Source organism: Aquarana catesbeiana, linkage group LG04 (genome assembly GCF_042186555.1).
Source record: "Aquarana catesbeiana isolate 2022-GZ linkage group LG04, ASM4218655v1, whole genome shotgun sequence".
Lineage (NCBI taxonomy): Eukaryota > Metazoa > Chordata > Amphibia > Anura > Ranidae > Aquarana > Aquarana catesbeiana.
In genome coordinates this window covers 676,336,358-676,357,050 of record NC_133327.1, presented here as the reverse complement: position 1 = coordinate 676,357,050, position 20,693 = coordinate 676,336,358, and the positions used below count along the sequence as shown (strand labels likewise).

Below are 20,693 nucleotides of genomic sequence, written 5' to 3'. Positions count from 1 at the left end.
TTAACGCATGATAGACAGCACAGTGCTTGTGTGGTGTCATTTACCCCTCTCTATGTTCTAAAAAAAAAAGCTGGAATAAAACAATAAAATGTTTTTTTTTTAAAAGTTCCTTTGCCCCCCTGTCAGCAGAGGAGTCAACATTATGAAATTCTGTAATCCCAAAACTAGGGCTGCAACTAACGATTATTTTCATAATCGATTAGTTGGCCGATTATTGTTTCGATTAATCGATTAATCGGTTAATAAGCTTAAAAAAAAAAAAAAAAAGTGTGGTGTAAAATTTAGTTAATATGTAAAGTTTAAAAAAAAGCAATTTATTGTTAAATATCTCTATGCAGTGGTAAATGTAAATAACTATATGGTTAGGGAGCTAAATATCTAATCAACTCTGAGAATAACAGACAGAAGAGATATACTATTAGAGGAGATGTACTGTATATACTATTAGAGGAGAGATATACTGTATATGCTATTGGAGGATATATACTATTAAAGGGTGAATCTGGTAAATTACATCAGACTCAGAGATCAATATTTTTTTATTTAAAAAACAAACAATGTCTTCCTTCAAAAAAAAAAAATGGCATTTTAAGAACGTTAGTTCGATTTTCTAATCGTTAGTGGGGTCAAATTGATGTTCATTTTCAACCATGGTGACAAATAATAGGAAACTTCTTGGTCAAAGGAATTTTCCGACGGTGTGTGTGTGGTTTTCCTTCATTTTAAAAACAGAATGTTAAAAACAAGTGAAAATTTCAAACATTCTTTCATTCAGCGAATGTACAAAGATTTTTCGTATGAATATTCTCATCTGAAAATTGATCCGTGTGGCCAGCATAAGGCTCGGTACACACCTATGCAGTTTGCTTTTGGTCTATTTCTGCAGTGCTTTTTGCTGTGCATTTTGATTTTTGCACACGTGATTTTGCTGCGATTTGCGTTTTTGCATTTTTTTTGGCCAACTTGTTGTTGGGCAGATTAAAAAACACAAATTTCTGCAAAAACGCAATACATGCTTTTCTGCAGCTTCTCAATTGAAGTATATTGAACCAAAAAAGCACCGTTTTGCGTTAAAAAAAGTCCCTGACCCTTTCCAAATACGCAGCGGCTAAAAAAAGCATAGATGTGAACGCGTCCCATAGGAAATCATGTAAATGAACTGTAGTGCAACCAGGTCTAAGACGTTTAGTAACATAATGGGGTTAAAAAAAAAACTAAAATTAGCCCTTTATAGTACAAAAAAAACCCAGATAATCACTACTGTAAGGGGTTCATTTTTTTACTGTAGAACTGTGGAAGTTACATTTACAGTAGCGATTATTTGCTCTTTTTGTACTATAAAGGGCTCATTTTAGTTTTTCTTAACCGCATTATGTTACTGGCCGATTAATCGATTATGAAAATAGTAATCGATTAATTTCATAATCGATTAGTTGTCGATTAATCGATTAGTTGTTTCAGCCCTACCCAAAACCTTGGTTAAAGTCCTTGTAAAATTATGTAATCACTTCTGTAAAAAGAAAATATAATGTGCAGTGTGTCTCCTTTTGTAACTTTATTGTGGAAAATCCCTCATTTATAGGGCCGCTGGGCGCTCACGTGATCCGCCAAAGCTCTTCTTCCCCACTCCGAATACTGCAGAGGGAGGAGCCGAGATCCCCGCTGACATCAGCCCCACTCAGAGCACTGCAGAGGGGGGGGCTGTCAGCCGGGGGGATGGGGATGGAGATCTCCGGTGGGTCACGTGAGTGCCTAGCAGTACTGTAAATAAGGTATTTTCCATACTAAAGTTACACAAGGAGACTCACTGCACATTATATAATCTTTTTACAAAAGGACTTTAACCACTTTAAGACCGGGCCTATTTTTTTTTGCTAGAAAATTACTTAGAATTCCCCCAAACATTATATATATATTTTTTTTCTAACACCCTAGAGAATAAAATGGCGGTCGTTGCAATACTTTGTCACACTGTATTAGCGCAGCGGGTCTTACAAGCGCACTTTTTTTTCCCCAGAAAAAATACACTTTTTTGTATTAAAAAATAAAACAGTAAAGTTAGCCCAATTTTTTTTATACTGTGAAATGTTACTATGAAACTATGAAAATAATGTTACGCAGAGTAAATTGATACCAAACATGTCACTCTACAAAATTGCATCCGCTCGTGGAATGGCGACAAACTTTTATCCTTAAAAATCTCCATATGCGACGTTTAAAAAAAATCTACAGGTTGCATGTTTTGAGTTACAGAGGAGGTCTAGGGCTAGAATTATTGCTCTCGCTCTAACGATCGCGGCGATACCTCACATGTGTGGTTTTAACACCGTTTTCATATGCGGGCGCTACTCACGTATGCGTTCGCTTCTGCACGCAAGCTCGGCGGGACGGGGCGCGTTCATTTTTTTTTTTAATTTACTTTTTATTTTTAAACTGTTCTTCTATATATATAAAAAAAAAAAAGTGTCACTTTTATTCCTATTACAAGGAATATAAATATCCCTTGTAATAGAAAAAAAGAATGACAGGACCTCTTAAATATGAGATCTGGGCTCAAAGACTTCAGATCTCATATTTATACTAAAATGCAAAAAAAAAAAAAGAAAAGACAAAAGTCGTTTGAAAAAAAATTAAGATAAAAAAAATCTCTGTAAAGAACTATGGGCGGAAGCGACGTTTTGACGTCGCTTCCGCCCTGCAACTGTATGGAGCCGAGCAGGGGCCATCTTCCCCTCACTCCATAACGAACACAGAAGAGGACGCGATCGCCTCCACCGGCGGCTTTGGTAAGCGATAAAAGTGATCTTGTGGCGAATCTGCCGCAGAGACCACTTTTATCTGAAAGCAGACCGCCCGCTGAAGAAGTGGATACCAGGGTTATGGCAGCTAGCTGCTGCCATACCAAAGATATTCCACTTCAAAGTACCGTCGTATGACGGTGGGCGGTCCGTAAGTGGTTAACCACTTAAGGACCAGCCTCGTTTTGGATTTTAGGTGTTTACATGTTTAAAACAGTTTTTTTTTTTTGATAGAAAATTACTTAGAACCCCCAAACATTATATATTGTTTTTTTTTCTAACACCCTAGAGAATAAAATGGCGGTCATTGCAATACTTTTTTTTGCACCGTATTTGCGCAGCGGTCTTATAAGCGCACTTTTTTTGGAAAAAATTCACTTTTTTGAATAAAAAAATAAGACAACAGTAAAGTTAGCCCAATTTTTTTTTATATTGTGAAAGATAATGTTACGCCAAGTAAATTGATACCCAACATGTCACGCTTGAAAATTGCGCCCGCTCGTGGAATAGCGTCAAACTTTTACCCTTAAAAATCTCCATAGGCGATGTTTAAAAAATTCTACAGGTTGCATGTTTTGCGTTACAGAGAGGTCTAGGGCTAGAATTATTGCTCTCGCTCTACCGGTCGCGGCGATACCTCACATGTGTGGTTTGACCACCGTTTTCATTTGCGGGCACTACTCACGTATGCGTTCGCTTCTGCACGCGAGCTCGTCGGGACAGGGCGCTTTAAAATTTTTTTTTTTTTATTTATTTTACTTTATTTTATTTATTTTTTCACTGTTTTAAAAAAAAAATAAAAAAATTTGGATCACTTTTATTTCTATTACAAGGAATGTAAACATCCCTTGTAATAGAAAAAAGCATGACAGGTCCTCTTAAATATGAGATCTGAGGTCAAAAAGTCCTCAGATCTCATATTTAGACTGAAATGCAAAAAAAAAAAAAAAAAAAAAAAAAAAAAAAGTTGTTTAAAAAAATGACACAAAAAAAATTGTGCCTTTAAGAGAAGTGGGCGGAGCCGACGTAATGACGTCGCTCCGGCCGTCCTATGGTATAGAGACGGGTGGGCACCATCTTGGCCTCACTCGTCTCTATACCTCAGCAGTGACAGGTCCCGATCTCCTCCGCCGCTACCGAAGGCTCCGGTAAGCGGCGGAGGGCGCGGGAGAGCGGCAGGAGGGGGGGTGGCACCTCTCCCGCCGCCGATAACGGTGATCTCGCGTCGAACCGCCGCAGAGACCACCATTATCGTGTACAGAAACGCCGGCCCTAAAGATGGATACCTCGGTTGTGGCTGCAGCTGCTGCTGTTAACGAGATATCCATCTTTAAAAAAATGACGTATATATACAGTGGCCGGTCGTTAAGTAGGGCTTATTTTCAGGGTAGGGCTTATATTGCAGCCATCACTGAAAATCACGCTAAATCTTATTTTACCGGTAGGGCTTAATTTGGGGGGAAACAGGTTATCAAAGTGGCTCTAAATCTGGCGCAGCAGAGCTGCCTTGCCGCTGTACATGTTATGCGGTCGGCAAATTGTAACTTTACGCGGATGACTATATAAGCCTTTTTAAAAATTATTTCCCACACACAGATAATACAATACAATGCCACCACTCAGCTTTCCTTTAGCACAAATAGTTGGGGCTCCACAGTGAAGTGAACCAAACTCACCTACAACATACAGGAAGGTATCGCGGTGGATGATGTTACAAGCGTTGCCGGCAATACAAGTGTATTTCCCAGAGTCCTCGCTGGACACATGATATACAACAAGAGAGCCATTTGGCATGACCTGAATCCTGCACAGAGATGGACAAAAGATTGTTAGTCGCTATGTTGGGTAGAGAAGAAAAAAAGGACTTTACACAGAGTACAAAAATCCTATTTTGTTCTTGTCCATTGAGGAACACAGGAAGTCAAAATTGTTGGGACATTTAAAAGCAGCCCAACTGAGAGGTGGGCAGCTGCAAAAAAAATGAACTGGGGACTAGCTGCATTTAAAAAACTTGGAGTGTGGACAAAAGAACAGGTGGCAGCTTTGCATATCTGGGTAAACGTAGCTGGAGTGTCTTAAAAAGTAAGGGAAGAACCCTTACCCAGAAACCCAGACCATAAGCTTAAAAAAATGGTCTACCTAAGCCACCTAGAGATGGTGCATGCTTTTAGGGACCATCCAAAATAAGTCAGTCTACCTATAGCAAAGCAGTGGCTGAGAAACTAAATTAAATGGCTGAGAAGGCTAAATTACATCCTGCCAACGGAGCGAAACTGCCTTCCGATGAATTGGAGCCGTACAGCGTGGTGTCCCGATAGAGCTGAAAAGCCGAAACTACCTTAGGTAGAAAGGGAGTTTCAAGCCTCAACACCACCTTACCCTTATGAAAGCTTACAAAATATTCTTTAAAGGAATGGCTGCCTACCAACTTTGCAAATGTAATGGCCACAAAATCAACTAATTGATTAAGAGTGGACACAGGAATATCTCTATTGGGTTCTATGGTGGTTTGCAAAGTGACGAGAGAACCAGATTTAGATTCCTTAGTCACAAGGAACAAAAAGGGATTGCCAAATGAGAAACACTGTGACCAAAGGTCTTACAAGAATGGTAACATAGGACATGGTTGAAATTTGACCATCTGACTGACCTTTTCTACTCATCAGTCTTGTAAAATTTACACTTTACAATTTTGAATTGCGAGAAGAATAGCTGCAATTCCTTTTCCAATGTGGCCCAGGAGAGTCAAAAGTTCGGACCCCCTCCCCCCCTCTAGACTGTCTCACTCACCTCTGATTTGGTTTGGTGTTATCTAACAAGCCCTCACGTCCTCGCCAATGAATTTGCGGCACAGGGTCAGCAGTGGCCTGGCAGTGCAGAATCGCAGTGTTTCCCCGGTAGACTGTGGTGTTCTCCGGAATGATTCGGAAGCTGATGTAGACTACGGAAGACATTGGTTAAATAGCACCACCATCCAGAGACACAATTACAGCCTGATCACCAAACTAAAACATAGATATGAGTGGGGAGGGACACCAAAAAATGACCCAACCTATCTAATCATCTCCCAGGCCAACTTCTATTCAGTTTGTAAATCTTCATGCAGAAACCACCATGTCCTTCAGCTCTGAAAAGAAAGGACCTGCGTTTCTGTAGCCAAGTCCCAAAACTTTGCCTAAAGGGCTATGGAGGAAGGAAAGGGGAGGGATGTGGTGTTCACCTCTCCTGTTAGCTTATCTTATTGGGGAAAACATCAATTCTTCTCCCAACTTCTAGTGGCTCATTCACAAATATTTCTATATTTTATACAATCAAATATGCACGAGCAAGGAGATTTTTTATACATATATATATATATATATATATATATATATATATATATGTGTGTGTGTGTGTGTGTGTGGCAACAACTGTATTAGACACTGCTTTATTAGGTCAGGTAGAGTCACAACTGCGACGTCATCACGCACGCGTCTGCTGGCAAGAACCGTGGCCGTGTCTGTCACTTGTTTGTACTGCTTTTTATAACTTCTGACATGCAAGTGCAATACTTTTTCGAATAAATTGTGGCTTTATCATACTGCACTATGATGTCTCTTCTATCTTGCACTCAAATGCATGAGTTTAATGGACATTCAGCATTCGTACGTTTCATTTAAAGTCAGCCGACATCCTGGGGTATCAACAGAGCTGGGACCTTTCGTGTGAAGGGATCATTCCTGAGTTGCTAAATCTGTGGAGAATTATTGGCGGCTATGGTTTTGGAGTGAGTTAGATCTCTAAAATTTGAGATCTTACACTTCTGGTAAGAGGCGTGATTACATGTGGGAATTGCACCTCTTTGAGCACTTTCACGCACTGTCGTTTGTCTGGGCACTCATAAATCACCTGGCTATTCAACTACACTATGCCCGTGCAGATATACATACCCATAGACTGTGCTGAGCATTAGAGGTGTTCTGCATAGCAGAGGGCAAGTGACAATTCTCCAGTGTTAGGCTTAAGCGCGATGGAGGAGGAGGAAGAAAGAAGAAGAAGAAAGGAAGGAGAAGAAAGGAAGAAGAAAGAAGGAAGAAAGGAAGAAGAAAGAAGAAAGAAGAAAGAAGAAAGAAGGAAGAAGGAAGAAGGAAGAAGGAAGAAGGAAGAAGGAAGAAGAAAGAAGGAAGAAGGAAGAAGGAAGAAGAAAGAAAAAAATAAAAGAAAGAAAGAAAGAAAGAAAGAAAGAAGAAGTGATTTCAAGCATTCCAACCAGACACTTAGAAGAATCAGAGATGATTCAGCATTGGACAGAGCTTAGAGAGCCACACCTGACACCTGGCACAGAACATGCACCGTCCTGGGAGGGCAGCACAAGCTGCACACATACACACAGACGTGTTGGCTCATTACTACTCTAAGGTCTCATGTACACTGCTGCTGGTAAACGGACGTTTAGGAACATTTGGGCATTTTTTCCAACTGCCCCTGAACTCTCCTCTATGTTATCTTATCAGTACATGTACACAGGGTTGTTTATAGTCCTTTCTAGGCAGTTAAGTTTAGAGGCTTTTTTTTAGAACGCAAAAAAAATGGGTTCAAAAGCTGAGTTTAGAGGCATTTCAAGCGCCAAATGCTTCTAAACGCGGCAACTCGCGTATATTTAATTTTTTGCCCATTTTGGAAAAAATAAAAAGTTACTTTTTTTTTTTTTTTTTTTTAAAACGCTCCTAAAAATGCACACGTTGCAAATGTGACATTTTAAACGTGGGTTACTATCTATGAAGGTAAATCGTTCAAGAGAGGTTGTAAAAATGTCCCGTGTACACGAAGCCTAATACTGCTTCTGGGAAGCGCGCCACAATACTGAACGTCTGGGTCTGGTTAAAAGAAGCATCCTCTATCTAGATAGACAGTCTCCACCAACATGTCTGCCGCAAGAAAAGCTTTTACTGACATGACTGCCAAGAAAATAAAAAAAAAAAATGCCTATAATCTACATAATTATATAGAAGTCGTTTTTGTCCTAAAGAAGCTTAGAAGTGATCAGTACAGTTACACCCAGACAAGCACCACGTCCACCTTCGGATGGAAACTTGCTAACTTGCAGGGCAGGAGTTCTAACTGCTTCACTACTTTGTAATAATATATATATTTACACACACATAATATAATGGTAGATCTGAAATTACTTCAACACGCCAAAAAGTGCAAAAAGATATATAAATAAAAAAAATAGTCCATAGAATAAAAAAAAATGAATAAATGAACTCTTGAATTGACTCCAAAACACCACCATAAATTCATGCACCTCCACCACATAAAGTGCGTGCTTCCCGGAAAGCAAACTGTTATAAGCCTGCAGCTAATACCCATCCAGGGCCTTTATCCAGGGAGTATATACCACCAACTCAGAGATACTTGATTGATCAGATGGATTGATACAGCAAAGCCACCAGGGAACTCTATCACTCACTTTGCACAGCGGGGGGGGGTGCTGATGCTCGTGACCGGCGGTCGCGATGTCCGCCGGGCACGAGAGGCAGAACAGGGACGCGTGTGTGTATATAAACACACACATACCAGTTCTGAGAGGAAAGATCATAAGTTCCTACGAGCTGGGAACCACCATCTCTCATCTCCTATAGTCAGTCCCCTCCCCCACAGTTAGAACACACACACAGGGAACGCAGTTAACCCCTTGATCGCCCCCCTAGTGTTAATCCCTTCCCTGCCAGTGACATTTATACAGTAATCTGTGCATTTTTTTTTTAGCACGGATCGCTGTTTAATTGTCAAGCGACCCAAAAATGTGTCAAACGTTTACGATGTGTCTGCCATAATGTCGCAGTCTCGATAAAAATCGCAGATCTCCGCCATTACTAGTAAAAAAAAAAATAAAAAATAATAATAAAAATGCCATAAATCTATCCCCAATTTTGTAGACGCTATAACTTTTGCGCAAACCAATCAATATACGCTTATTGCGATTTTTTATTACCAAAAATATGTAGAAGAATATATATCGGCCTAAACTGAGACAAAAATTAGCTTTTTTTAAAAAAAATTGGGGCTATTATAGCAAAAAGTACAAAATATTGTGTTTTTTTTTCAAAATTGTCGCTCTTTTTTTTTGTTTATAGCGCAAAAAATAAAAACCGCAGAGATGATCAAATACCCCCAAAAGAAAGCTCTATTTGTGGGAAAAAATGGACATCAATTTTGTTTGGGTACAACGACCGCGTAATTGTCAGTTAAAGCGACGCAGTGCCGTATCGCAAAAAATGGCCTGGTTATTGAGCAGCCAAATCTTCCGGGGCTGAAGTGGTTAAAGGAAAAATTATCAGAATTTTTATTTTTAATATTTTTTTTTAATTTTAAGAAAAGCAGAATCTGATTTATTATAATCCCATTCATGACAAAATGTCACCATCAACCAAACTATAGTCTTCCTCCCAAAAACGAGCACTTACCTGCCACAGAGAGGTGAATTGTGGTTTTTATCTCCCCCTGCTGGCTGTTAGAAGCAATGCAGGTGTAATTTCCAGCATCAGTACGGGCGACATGGTGAAAGCGCAGAAGACCGGCCTCAGAACCCACATGAGGGGGTAAGCTACTTCCATCTGCCAGAAGAGAATCAGACTTGTGTCAGTGGCCACAGAGAAAAACAAAAAGGCAAAATTATTCCGCCTGCCAGCAAAGTTGAGACTGACGTGGAGCTGCACTCACCTGCCTTCACCCAGTGGATTGTAGGTTTCTCGCGCCCCGTTGCAGAACATTGGACGGTCCCCTCTTTATCCAGCTCCAAGCACTGAGATTGAGGGGGAGGTGTGAACTTCAGGTTCTCTGCAATAAAGCAACAAAATCCAAATCAGGTCCATAGACCTCTAACAAGCCAGCCTTGCTATATAATATAAACAGGAGAGACAAACCAATGGTTTTAGAGTCCTGTGTAAAACCGGCCACCACATTCCGGAGGTTGTAAAGATCCCCCTTCATCAGGGATTAAAGTAAAGGCGGAGATGAAAACAGTAGAAAGGTTTTTGTTTTTTTTCAGTAACAATATGCTGAATTTTGCTGCAGAAGAGCAAATTTACACTTGAACCTATGCCCTCTTTCACACGAGGCGGACTCCGTTTCCACGGAGCCCACCTCGGTCCGTCGCCTCAGCGGGAGATCAGTCCGTTGATCTCCGCTGAGCCGGCGGATGACAGGTCCCTCTCTGCACACTGAGTGGGGAGGGGCTTGTCAGGCGCCGCTGCCGCCTATGGAGGGATCGGATGAAAACGGACAGCATGTCCGTTTTCATCAGATCTCACCCGATCCGCCAGCGACGGACCTGGACGTAGGGCCATCTGTCTGCTTTTAGCGGATCGGACGGGGTCGGATGTCAGCAGACATGTCTCCGCTGACATCCGTCGCTCCATAGGCTAACATGGAGCGCCCGTCAAAACTGGTCCGCCGTCAAAACCGACAGGCGGACCTGGACGGTCCGCCGTCAAAACCGACAGGCGGACCTGGACGGTCCGCCGTCAAAACCGACAGGCGGACCTGGACGGTCCGCCGTCAAAACCGACAGGCGGACCTGGACGGTCCGCCGTCAAAACCGACAGGCGGACCTGGACGGTCCGCCGTCAAAACCGACAGGCGGACCTGGACGGTCCGCCGTCAAAACCGACAGGCGGACCTGGACGGTCCGCCGTCAAAACTGACAGGCGGACCTTAACGGTCCGCCGTCAAAACTGACAGGCGGACCTGAGCGGTCCGATCGTGTGAAAGGGGACTAATCCACCATTTGCATCCCAATACACAATTTGAACCCTGATGACGGACATTACAACCCCTAGATTTCTATGATAAAAATAAGGATTTTATAATAACAATAAAATCTTTCTTCGATTTCCCTGAGGGACACAGGAATTCAGAAACAGTCAGGTTATACTGCTGTCGGCAGGAGGTTGGAACACTGGCAGACAGAAAGGTTATAAGTCAACCCCTGTAAAACCCCTTTTCCTAACCAGCCTGTCTGTTTCACGGGCAAGCAGTTCATAGGACGAATAAAAAAAAAAACAAAAAAAAAAACAGAGGCAGGACCTACATAGTTACATAGTAGGTGAGGTTGAAAAAAGACACAAGTCCATCAAGTCCAACCTATGTGTGTGATTTGTAGTCAGTATTACATTATATATCCCTTTATGTTGCGGTCATTCAGGTGATTATCTAATAGTTTCTTGAAGCTATCAATGCTCCCCGCTGAGACCACCGCCTGTGGAAGGGAATTCCACATCCTTGCCGCTCTTACAGTAAAGAACCCTCTACGTAGTTTAAGGTTAAACCTCTTTTCTTCTAATTGTAATGAGTGGCCCCGAGTCTTATTAAACTCTCTTCTGCGAAAAAGTTTTATCCCTATTGTGGGGTCACCAGTACGGTATTTATAAATTGAAATCATATCCCCTCTCAAGCGTCTCTTCTCCAGAGAGAATAAGTTCAGTGCTCACAACCTTTCCTCATAACTAATATCCTCCAGACCCTTTATTAGCTTTGTTGCCCTTCTTTGTACTCGCTCCATTTCCAGTACGTCCCTCCTGAGGACTGGTGCCCAGAACTGGACAGCATACTCCAGGTGCGGCTGGACCAGAGTCTTGTAGAGTGGGAGAATTATAGTTTTATCTCTGGAGTTGATCCCCCTTTTAATGCCCTTGTGCCCTTCAAATGGACAGATTTTACAGTAGGTAAAAATATATTATTTTCTCACATTTTCCTTTGAGGGACACAGGAATTCAAAAAGAGTCCAAACAAATACAGTCTAACTGAAGGGTGGGCAACAACCACTGACGAGCCAAAGGAGAATACTGGGAACTGTCCATGTTTAAGGCTACTTTCTCACTGGTGCGGGGGTGCGTTAGCGGTAAAGTGACGCTAGTTTTAGTGGCTCTTTACGGTCGTTTTAGCAGCGCTTTTCGGACACTAGCGGGGCGCTTTTAACCCCCGCTAATGGCCGAAGAAAGGGTTAAAAGCTCCCGTGTTGCAGCGTTGCCCATTTCGATGGGCAGGGCGTTTTGGGAGCGGGAATACACCGCTCCCAAACCACCCCAAAGATGCTGCTTGCGGGACTTTTTTTCCCGTCCTGGAAGCGCACCGCCCCAGTGTGAAAGCACTCGGGCTTTCACAATGGGGAGGCATGAGTGGAGCTTTTCAGGCGTTATTTTTAGCGCTAAAATGCCTGAAAAGTGCCTCAGTGTAAAAGGGGTCTTAGAGACAACCCAAAGGGCTAACACCAATACCAGACAGATGTAAGACAGTGGAGCTGCCACAACCAAAAGGGAGGCCCAGAGGACCAACCTGGTTTTGCAGACCAAGACAGAGAAGGCATGCTTAAAAGTAAGTTGGGGATTTTATTATTTTTTTTCTATAAGAATCATACTCATCTAGGTGAATGCAGCAACGGTCCCCGGCCAGCTCTAAGACTGAGAAACGCATTCAAAGACCGCTGGTCGCTCGATTCTCAGTGCTCCATGAGCAGAGACCTGGTGATGGTCAGTCAGCAGCTCTCTAGCCCCCACCCCCACCCCCACCCCCCGCGCACTCACTGGAACGCTGGGCTGTGCAGAGGTTGGAAGCGGCTGGCTCAGGCCTCAGCGGCTCACTTAGAGGCTGAGAAAGGGTTGTGGGAGGATCCTGACCATACTGTCGCGATCTTGCCCCAGCCTGGACCTCTGTGACATCACCTGGGTCACAGGTGTTGCAGAACGATCCACAGAAGTACAGCCAAACAAGATTTGACTGTACTTCTCCGTTTAGGAAACAAAAGTAAACCAAGAATCCAACAGGAGGAAACTAGATCGACAAAACTGTAGTTCATTGAAACCAGGTTCACTGGGCTAAGTATACAACAAAAGGAAAGCAAGGTTCAGTCTGGATTCCCGATAAATCCCAATAAGGGGTTGAGGATTCGGTGCTCAGGCTCTGAGTCTACCACTCACTAATATGAGAATGAGGGCGATATGCAGCAGACGACCCGAGACATCCAAATACAGGGTATTTACAGGATAAAACCGCTTACACGTTTGACTAAGGCCACACGGCCAAAACGCGCAATCCATTTTATCCTGTAAATACAGTGTAGCTAATAAAGTACATGCTCCACATGCTGAAATAAGCCAGTGCTGCCCTAATACACAGGGAACACTCAGGAAAAACAGCCACTTTGCTCCACCACAGAGGCACTCGCTATTTCAGGCTGTAGGGCCAGAAGACCCAATTTTTTTACATCTCGTGACCTTCAGGAACTCAACACTTCTCCAAGAGGTTCTCTGCCCTGGATCGGTAAAGCACCCTGCCAATGAGCTCACCGGATACATTGTACCCTGGAAATTGGTGCTCTGCCCAGGCCGTCCTTGCTCTTACATGAGGGGTTCAAGTGAAGTCCTTTTTGGCCTTCTGGCTGGAGGCAACTGATCCGGTTGAAGCTTTTCCTTCCCTCAACAGGGGTGTCAGAATAGGCCATTTATAGGAGATTACAGCCCATGAAACGAGATCTGAATGAGACATCACCTAAGGACACTAGCTAAAAAACAGAGGCTTAGCTGACCTGGGAGGGGTTTTGCCTGCACTGGAAATTCCTGCTGTTTTTTTGGCCAACGTCTGTTCACCTGAAGGTGGTAGCCCAATCCAAGTAGTCATGAATGTGTGATCTCCTGTGCACTATAATGTACGATTGGGAAAATAGGCATTTCTGGACTCTAAAAATCACTGGTGTGAAGCTCTTGTTTCTTATAACTCCTGGATCTTTCTTGAGGCACTTTATGTTGAGGAGCTGCCTAACCAGGATTGTTTGGGCTCCAGATGCCAACACTGGATCCAGAGCTCCCTAACATACCCAAGAATGCTGGCACACTCACCTTGTACAATGACTCGCGCAGAGGCTTCAATGCTTCCAGCCGGCGTGCTGCTCACACACTTGTACACAGTTCCATCATACACTTCCACATTCAGGATTTTTAGTGTTCCATTCTCAAAGATATGGAATCGGGAATCCTGTGAAAAAGAAGGGGAGGTAAGTACAGGGCAGACAGAATCAGACTGATGCCCAATCCCAGATCAACACTCACTGACCGAAGAAAGGAGAATTGCATTGCGATACCAGGTGGCGCTCGGCTCCAGAGACGCTGTACTGAGGCAGTGTAGGAATCCAGGTTTCCCTTCATCCATTCCCGTGTCCTGTGGCTTCTCAACCCACACAGGAAATGCTGCAAAGACATCAGAAAATTAAGTCCAGTTTCCAATAGGAGTAGAGGCAGGTGCGGGGGTGAGGGACTGTGTGGGCGCTGCCGGGAGGCAGGTGCGGGGGCGAGGGACTGTGTGGGTGCTCCTGGGAGGCAGGTGCGGGGGCGAGGGACTGTGTGGGTGCTCCTGGGAGGCAGGTGCGGGGGCGAGGGACTGTGTGGGTGCTCCCGGGAGGCAGGTGCGGGGGCGAGGGACTGTGTGGGCGCTGGTGGGAGGCAGGTGCGGGGGCGAGGGACTGTACTGGGGCTGCCGGGTGGCCGGTGCAGGGGCGAGGGACTGTACGGGGGCTGCCGGGAGGCCGGTGCGAGGGACTGTACGGGGGCTGCCGGGAGGCTGGTGCGGGGGCAAGGGACTGTGTGGGTGCTGCCAGGAGGAAGCTGCAGAGCAAGGGACTGAGTGGTCGCTGCCGGGAGGCAGGGGCGAGGGACTGTGTGGGCTCTGACGGGAGGCAGGTGCGGGGGTGAGGGACTGTGTGGGCGCTGCCAGGAGGCAGCTGCATGGGTGAGGGGCTGTGTGGGTGCTGCCAGGAGGAAGCTGCGGGGGTGAGGGATTGAGTGGGTGCTGCCGGGAGGCAAGTGCGGGGGGCGAGGGATTGTGTGGGCGCTACCGGGAGGAAGGTGGCAGGTGTGGGGGCGAGGGACTGTGTGGGCACTGCCAGGAGGCAGGTGCGGGGGCGAGGGACTGTGTGGGCGCTGCCAAGAGGCAGGTGCATGGGCGAGGGATTGTGTGGGTGCTGCCAGGAGGAAGCTGCGGGGGCGAGGGATTGAGTGGGCGCTGCCGGGAGGCAGGTGGCAGGGGCGAGCGACTGCATGGGCGCTGCCGGGAAGCAGATGTGAGGGCGAGGGACTGCGTGGGCGCTGCCGGGAGGCAGGTGCGGGGGCGAGGGACTGCGGAGGGCGAGGAACTGGGTTGGAGCTGCCGGGAGGCAGGTGCAAGGCGAGGAACTGCGTTGATCCTGCCAGGAGACAGACAAGGGCTGTTGGTGCTGCTAGGAGACTGGTACAGAACGATGTTGGTGTTGCCTAGAAATGGTTGAACTGTAACCACCAGATTCTACGTACTCGCCACAGTGATTTCCAGATCCTGTTGTCTCTCGCCTGCCTTGTTTGCAGCGTGGCATGTGTACATCCCAGTATCCTCCTCCATTATGGGGCTGAAAACCAATTCCTGCCTAATCTGGTACACCCTCCCCTCCTCCGGAATACGTTGCCCATTCCTAGTCCACCACATAGTAGGCGTCGGTAGTCCATCTGGCTGCCTGCAGATGATGTGATGCATTGTGCCTGCAGTGAGAATACGGGGAGACAAGGGGCGCATATCGTCGATTTCTGCAGGAAGAAAGCAGTGTCATTATACTCCTTGTTTAAATTGACTGGAGAGAAGATTACAGCGTCTCATCTTTGGAATTCATCTTACTGGCCAGGCTAAGCTTTGCTTGCAGAGTGAGCTGCTTGCCCCGTTGTCCTGTCCCCACACAGCGATAGGTGCCGGTATTACGCACACCAACAGAACTGATCAGAAGGGAGCCATTCTGGAAGACGGTGATCCTACAGGATGAAGAGGGACACAAGGGAATGCCGGTTACACACACCATGCAGGAGGGGCAGCACCATTCTTCAATTCTAAAAACCTCATTCTAGAGAGCTGCCTCTGTGAAGGGACATGTTCTGTAAGTAAAAGCTACCTTCTGGGAAGACCTAAACACTTGCTGCTTCAAAAAACTATCCCCAGCTTATACTGTGACAGGAAAAGACGGGGACTCTTCCTTAGAGCATCAGCCCCAGGAAAGACTAAAAATGATAAAGGTTGCTGACAAATTTACTTACTGTCACTGTCCCAGGAGAATGGACACTATGGTATATGAAGAAGCCTGTGGTTCAGGCATTACCAGGATGGGTTTTACAGGGGATTCTCCCAGCCCGTGAGCTCCGGCTCCCCGTTTGGCCCCTCCCAGCCCCTGAGCCCCGGCTCCCCGTTTGGCCCCTCCCAGCCCGTGAGCTCCGGCTCCCCGTTTGGCCCCTCCCAGCCCGTGAGCTCCGGCTCCCCGTTTGGCCCCTCCCAGCCCGTGAGCTCCGGCTCCCCGTTTGGCCCCTCCCAGCCCGTGAGCTCCGGCTCCCCGTTTGGCCCCTCCCAGCCCGTGAGCTCCGGCTCCCCGTTTGGCCCCTCCCAGCCCGTGAGCTCCGGCTCCCCGTTTGGCCCCTCCCAGCCCGTGAGCTCCGGCTCCCCGTTTGGCCCCTCCCAGCCCGTGAGCTCCGGCTCCCCGTTTGGCCCCTCCCAGCCCGTGAGCTCCGGCTCCCCGTTTGGCCCCTCCCAGCCCGTGAGCTCCGGCTCCCCGTTTGGCCCCTCCCAGCCCGTGAGCTCCGGCTCCCCGTTTGGCCCCTCCCAGCCCGTGAGCTCCGGCTCCCCGTTTGGCCCCTCCCAGCCCGTGAGCTCCGGCTCCCCGTTTGGCCCCTCCCAGCCCGTGAGCTCCGGCTCCCCGTTTGGCCCCTCCCAGCCCGTGAGCTCCGGCTCCCCGTTTGGCCCCTCCCAGCCCGTGAGCTCCGGCTCCCCGTTTGGCCCCTCCCAGCCCGTGAGCTCCGGCTCCCCGTTTGGCCCCTCCCAGCCCGTGAGCTCCGGCTCCCCGTTTGGCCCCTCCCAGCCCGTGAGCTCCGGCTCCCCGTTTGGCCCCTCCCAGCCCGTGAGCTCCGGCTCCCCGTTTGGCCCCTCCCAGCCCGTGAGCTCCCTGTTTGGCCCCTCCCAGCCCGTGAGCTCCGGCTCCCCGTTCGGCCCCTCCCAGCCCGTGAGCTCCAGATCCCCGTTCGGCCCCTCCCAGCCCGTGAGCTCCAGATCCCCGTTCGGCCCCTCCCAGCCCGTGAGCTCCAGATCCCCGTTCGGCCCCTCCCAGCCCGTGAGCTCCAGATCCCCGTTCGGCCCCTCCAAGCCCGTGAGCCCCAGCTCCCTGTTTGGGCCCCTCCCAGCCCGTGAGCTCTCAAAACGGTTTGGCCCTCTCCCCAGTTGACACCTCCCAGTTTGCGAGCCCTCAATCCTGTTTGGACCCTCCCAGTTTGTGAGCCCCAGATCCTATTTGGCCCCTCCCATTTAAGTAACTCCTGATGCTGATTTGCCCCACCAGTATAGGAGGCTTCTCCCAGGTGCTGGTTCTGCAACCAGTGAAAAACATTACAGGTCAGAAGAGGGGCAAAGCTGGATTACATCACGGAGGGTTTCCAGATTTCATCCGCCAGAGACTTTGCCCTTCATTATCTTTCCACTCCTGAGATTTTTTCAAATTTGGAATTTTCTAAAAAAAGGTCTAAATGCCGTTTTACGAAGGTAACACGCAGAGGCTTCAGGGACAGCAAATTATGATTACTAGTGAAGAAGAATGCCCGGCCTGTCACTCACCCATAGGAGAGGTAGGAAGAGAGTTCTTATGTAAACTAATGGGGTTCTGACTGTTGACGGAAAAGGAAGATCGTTTCCCCATTGTCCACTGCAAGACAAAGCTGGACTCATTGGGAATAAGCCCTGGCTAAGAGAGAGAGAGCTCCTTCCCTGGACTTCATTCAGCCATTGGCTGCAAGGGGGGTTGCTGCCTAGAGGGCGATTATAAAAGGAGAATGGGGAGGGGAGAAGTATTCAGCACATGAAAACTTCCTACCGAACGCTTCATAATTACACAACTAATGATGAGCCCCCCAAAGCTGTGTACAATTCTCCACTGAGGAGGATGATTAGCATTGTATATTGGGACACAGCCATACAACAGCTGGTGAGATCTTTCCATCTCCCTTTGATCTTCCTCTACTATTGTCCCAACCCCCCCCCACCCCACCACCACCACAATGCAAGCAGCCTGTCCCCCTCACCGGGTCTTGTTCACCAGACTGCTGTTGTCTTTGAAGAACCACTCCAGTACAGGAGGCGGCACTGCGGTGAATTTACAGTGGAAAACGGCATCTTCATTCTTATTGACAATCTGATCCTCGGGGGAGATCTCAGCCTGAGGAGAACTTTCATCTGAAAAAAGAAAAAAAAAAAAATCAGGAGTATCAGTATACAGAAGGAGTATGAAACACTGACCCGGCCTCTATAGTAGATCAGACACTTCAATAAAAACAATGGATTTATCCGACTGATTGAGATCTACACTCATCATGTCCATCATTGTCTCCAACAGACTCCATGCCCACCAGACATCTAATAAAATGAGATATCTATCCCCCCACATATACACTCACAGGCCACGTTATTATTAGGTACACCTGTTTATTTACTTGGAAACACAAACTGCTAATCAGCCAATCACATGGCAGCAATTCAATGCATTTAGGTATCTAGACGTGGTGAAGACGACTTGCTGAAGTTCAAACTGAGCATCTGAATGGGGAAGAAAAGGGGATTTAAGTGACTTTGAAGGTGGCATGGTTACTGGTGCCAGACGGGCTGGTCTGAGTATTTCAAAAACTGCTGATCTACTGGGATTTTCACACACAGCCATCTCTCGGGTTTACAGAGAATGGTGGGAAAAAGAGAAAATATCCAGTGAGCGGAAGTTGCGTGGAGGAAAATGTCTTGTTGATGTCAGAGGTCAGAAGAGAATGGGCAGACTGGTTCGGGATGATAGAAAGGCAACAATAACCCAAATAACCACTCGTTACAACCAAGGTATGCAGAATACCATCTCTGAACACACAACACATCGAACCTTGAAGCAGATGGGCTACAGCAGCAGAAGACCACACCGGGTGCCACTCCTGTTAGCTACAAACAGGAAACTGAGGCTACAATTCGCACAGGATCACCAAAACTGGACAATAGAAGATTGGAAAAACGTTGCCTGGTCTGATGAGTCTCGATTTCAGCTCCGACATTCAGATGGTGGGGTCAGAATTTGGCGTAAACAACATGAAATCATGGATCCATCCTGCCTTGTATCACCGGTTCAGGCTGGTGGTGGGGGTGTAATGGTGTGGGGGGGATATTTTCTTGGCACACTTTGGACCCCTTAGTACCAATTGAGCATTGTTTAAACCGAACGGCCTACCTGAGTATTGTTGCTGACCATGTCCATCCCTTTATGACTACAGTGTCCCCATCTTCTGATGGCTCCTTCCAGCAGGATAATGCACCATGTCACAAAGCTCCAATCATCTCACCACTGGACAATGAGGTCCCTGTACTCCAATGGCCTCCACACTCACCACATCTCATCCAATAGAGCACCTTTGGGATGTGGTGGAACAGCAGATTGGCATCATGGATGTGCAGCCGACAAATCTGCAGCAACTGTGTGATGTTATCATGTCACTATGGAGCAAAATCTATGAGGAATGTTTCCAACACCTTGTAGAATCTATGCCATGAAGAATGAAGGCAGTTCTGAAGGCAAAAGGGGGTCCAACCCAGTGCTGACAGGGTGTACCTAATAAAGTGGCCGGTGAGCGTACACAATAAAGCATAACAATTCTTACTGACTGGTGACCCCACCCCCCCCCCCCCCCCCCACCTTCCTATTACCGCTGCCACCACATCACCCTCCTCTGCCAGATCCCTTCACCCTGTACCTTCCATATCTACCCAATAATGCTATCCAACCGTCACACCCCCGCCCCGCCCCCCCTGGATCCCAGAAATGTTCATTTGTAACATATTATTATCCCCAGCAAAGTGAGGACTTCTATCAAGTCAGCGATCACTTGGGAACCTGAAGGGTGGGATTGGAGAAATGAAGCCGTCAGTCTAAATAGCTTATTTTAAAATTAGATTAGAATATTTTCTAACCCTGGTGGTGCCACCAACTGGACCTTATCTTGTAGACTGACACCCAATTGGTTGTTATGGGCAACACATAGACACTATATACACACATCAGAGGAGTAGAACACTCCCGTGTCACCTCTGGGAAGGGAACGGGGTACATATAGTAATAGAAAACGAAACTATAAAAAAAACTTCAGCTTTCCAAGTAAATCTCATAAGTCAATTTCAGTCCTGGATGGATAGAGCACATAAATGGCGAGGTCTCACCGATGATATTCAATGTGAAGTTACGGTTGCTGCAGACGGCTCCGGCCGCATTGTTCGCACAGCAGTAATACTCTCCGCTGTCATCGGGCCCCGCGCTGTGTATGGTCAGAGTGCGCTCTTTGTTGTTAATGGAATAGGACTGCCCATTGTCCGTCAGTGACGTCACGTCTCGGTACCACTGACACAGCGGACTGTGAAGAAAACACATTATCAGACAAAGTAGAAAGTCAGGCTGGGGCCAATCTCATTCAGCTAGAAGCAATCAATGCCAGGGACCATTCAATCCACTGAGGGCCACCCTCACCGAGATAGAACCAATGCCCAGACCCATTCCCTCCATCGAGGGCCAACCTCACCCAGCTAGAACCTATGCCCAGACCCATTCCCTCCACTGAGGGCCACCCTCACCCAGCTAGAACCAATGCCCAGACCCATTCCCTCCACTAAAGGCCACCCTCACCCAGCTAGAACCTATGCCCAGACCCATGCCCTCCACTGAGGGCCACCCTCACCCTGCTAGAACCAAATGCCCAGACCTATTCCCTGCACTGAAGGCCACCTTCACCCAGCTAGAACCAATGCCTGGATCCATTCCCTCAACTAAAGGCCACCCTTGCCCAGCTA

The 20,693-nt window shown here is 47.0% G+C and overlaps 1 protein-coding gene across 1 annotated transcript in view; it reads right to left on the bottom strand.

Moving 5' to 3' along the window:
- PTK7 (protein tyrosine kinase 7 (inactive)) overlaps nt 1–20,693 on the bottom strand; it is a 47,629-nt gene that overhangs the window by 14,674 nt on the left and 12,262 nt on the right. Inside the window, exons 4-13 of the mRNA XM_073628639.1 lie at nt 20,070–20,260; nt 17,909–18,059; nt 15,477–15,607; nt 15,122–15,388; nt 13,890–14,023; nt 13,676–13,811; nt 9,504–9,620; nt 9,248–9,397; nt 5,589–5,739; nt 4,475–4,602 (exon numbers count right to left, since the gene is read on the bottom strand). Of these exons, the coding sequence (XP_073484740.1) occupies nt 4,475–4,602; nt 5,589–5,739; nt 9,248–9,397; nt 9,504–9,620; nt 13,676–13,811; nt 13,890–14,023; nt 15,122–15,388; nt 15,477–15,607; nt 17,909–18,059; nt 20,070–20,260 (1,556 nt within the window). The remainder of the gene's footprint in view (nt 1–4,474; nt 4,603–5,588; nt 5,740–9,247; nt 9,398–9,503; nt 9,621–13,675; nt 13,812–13,889; nt 14,024–15,121; nt 15,389–15,476; nt 15,608–17,908; nt 18,060–20,069; nt 20,261–20,693) is intronic.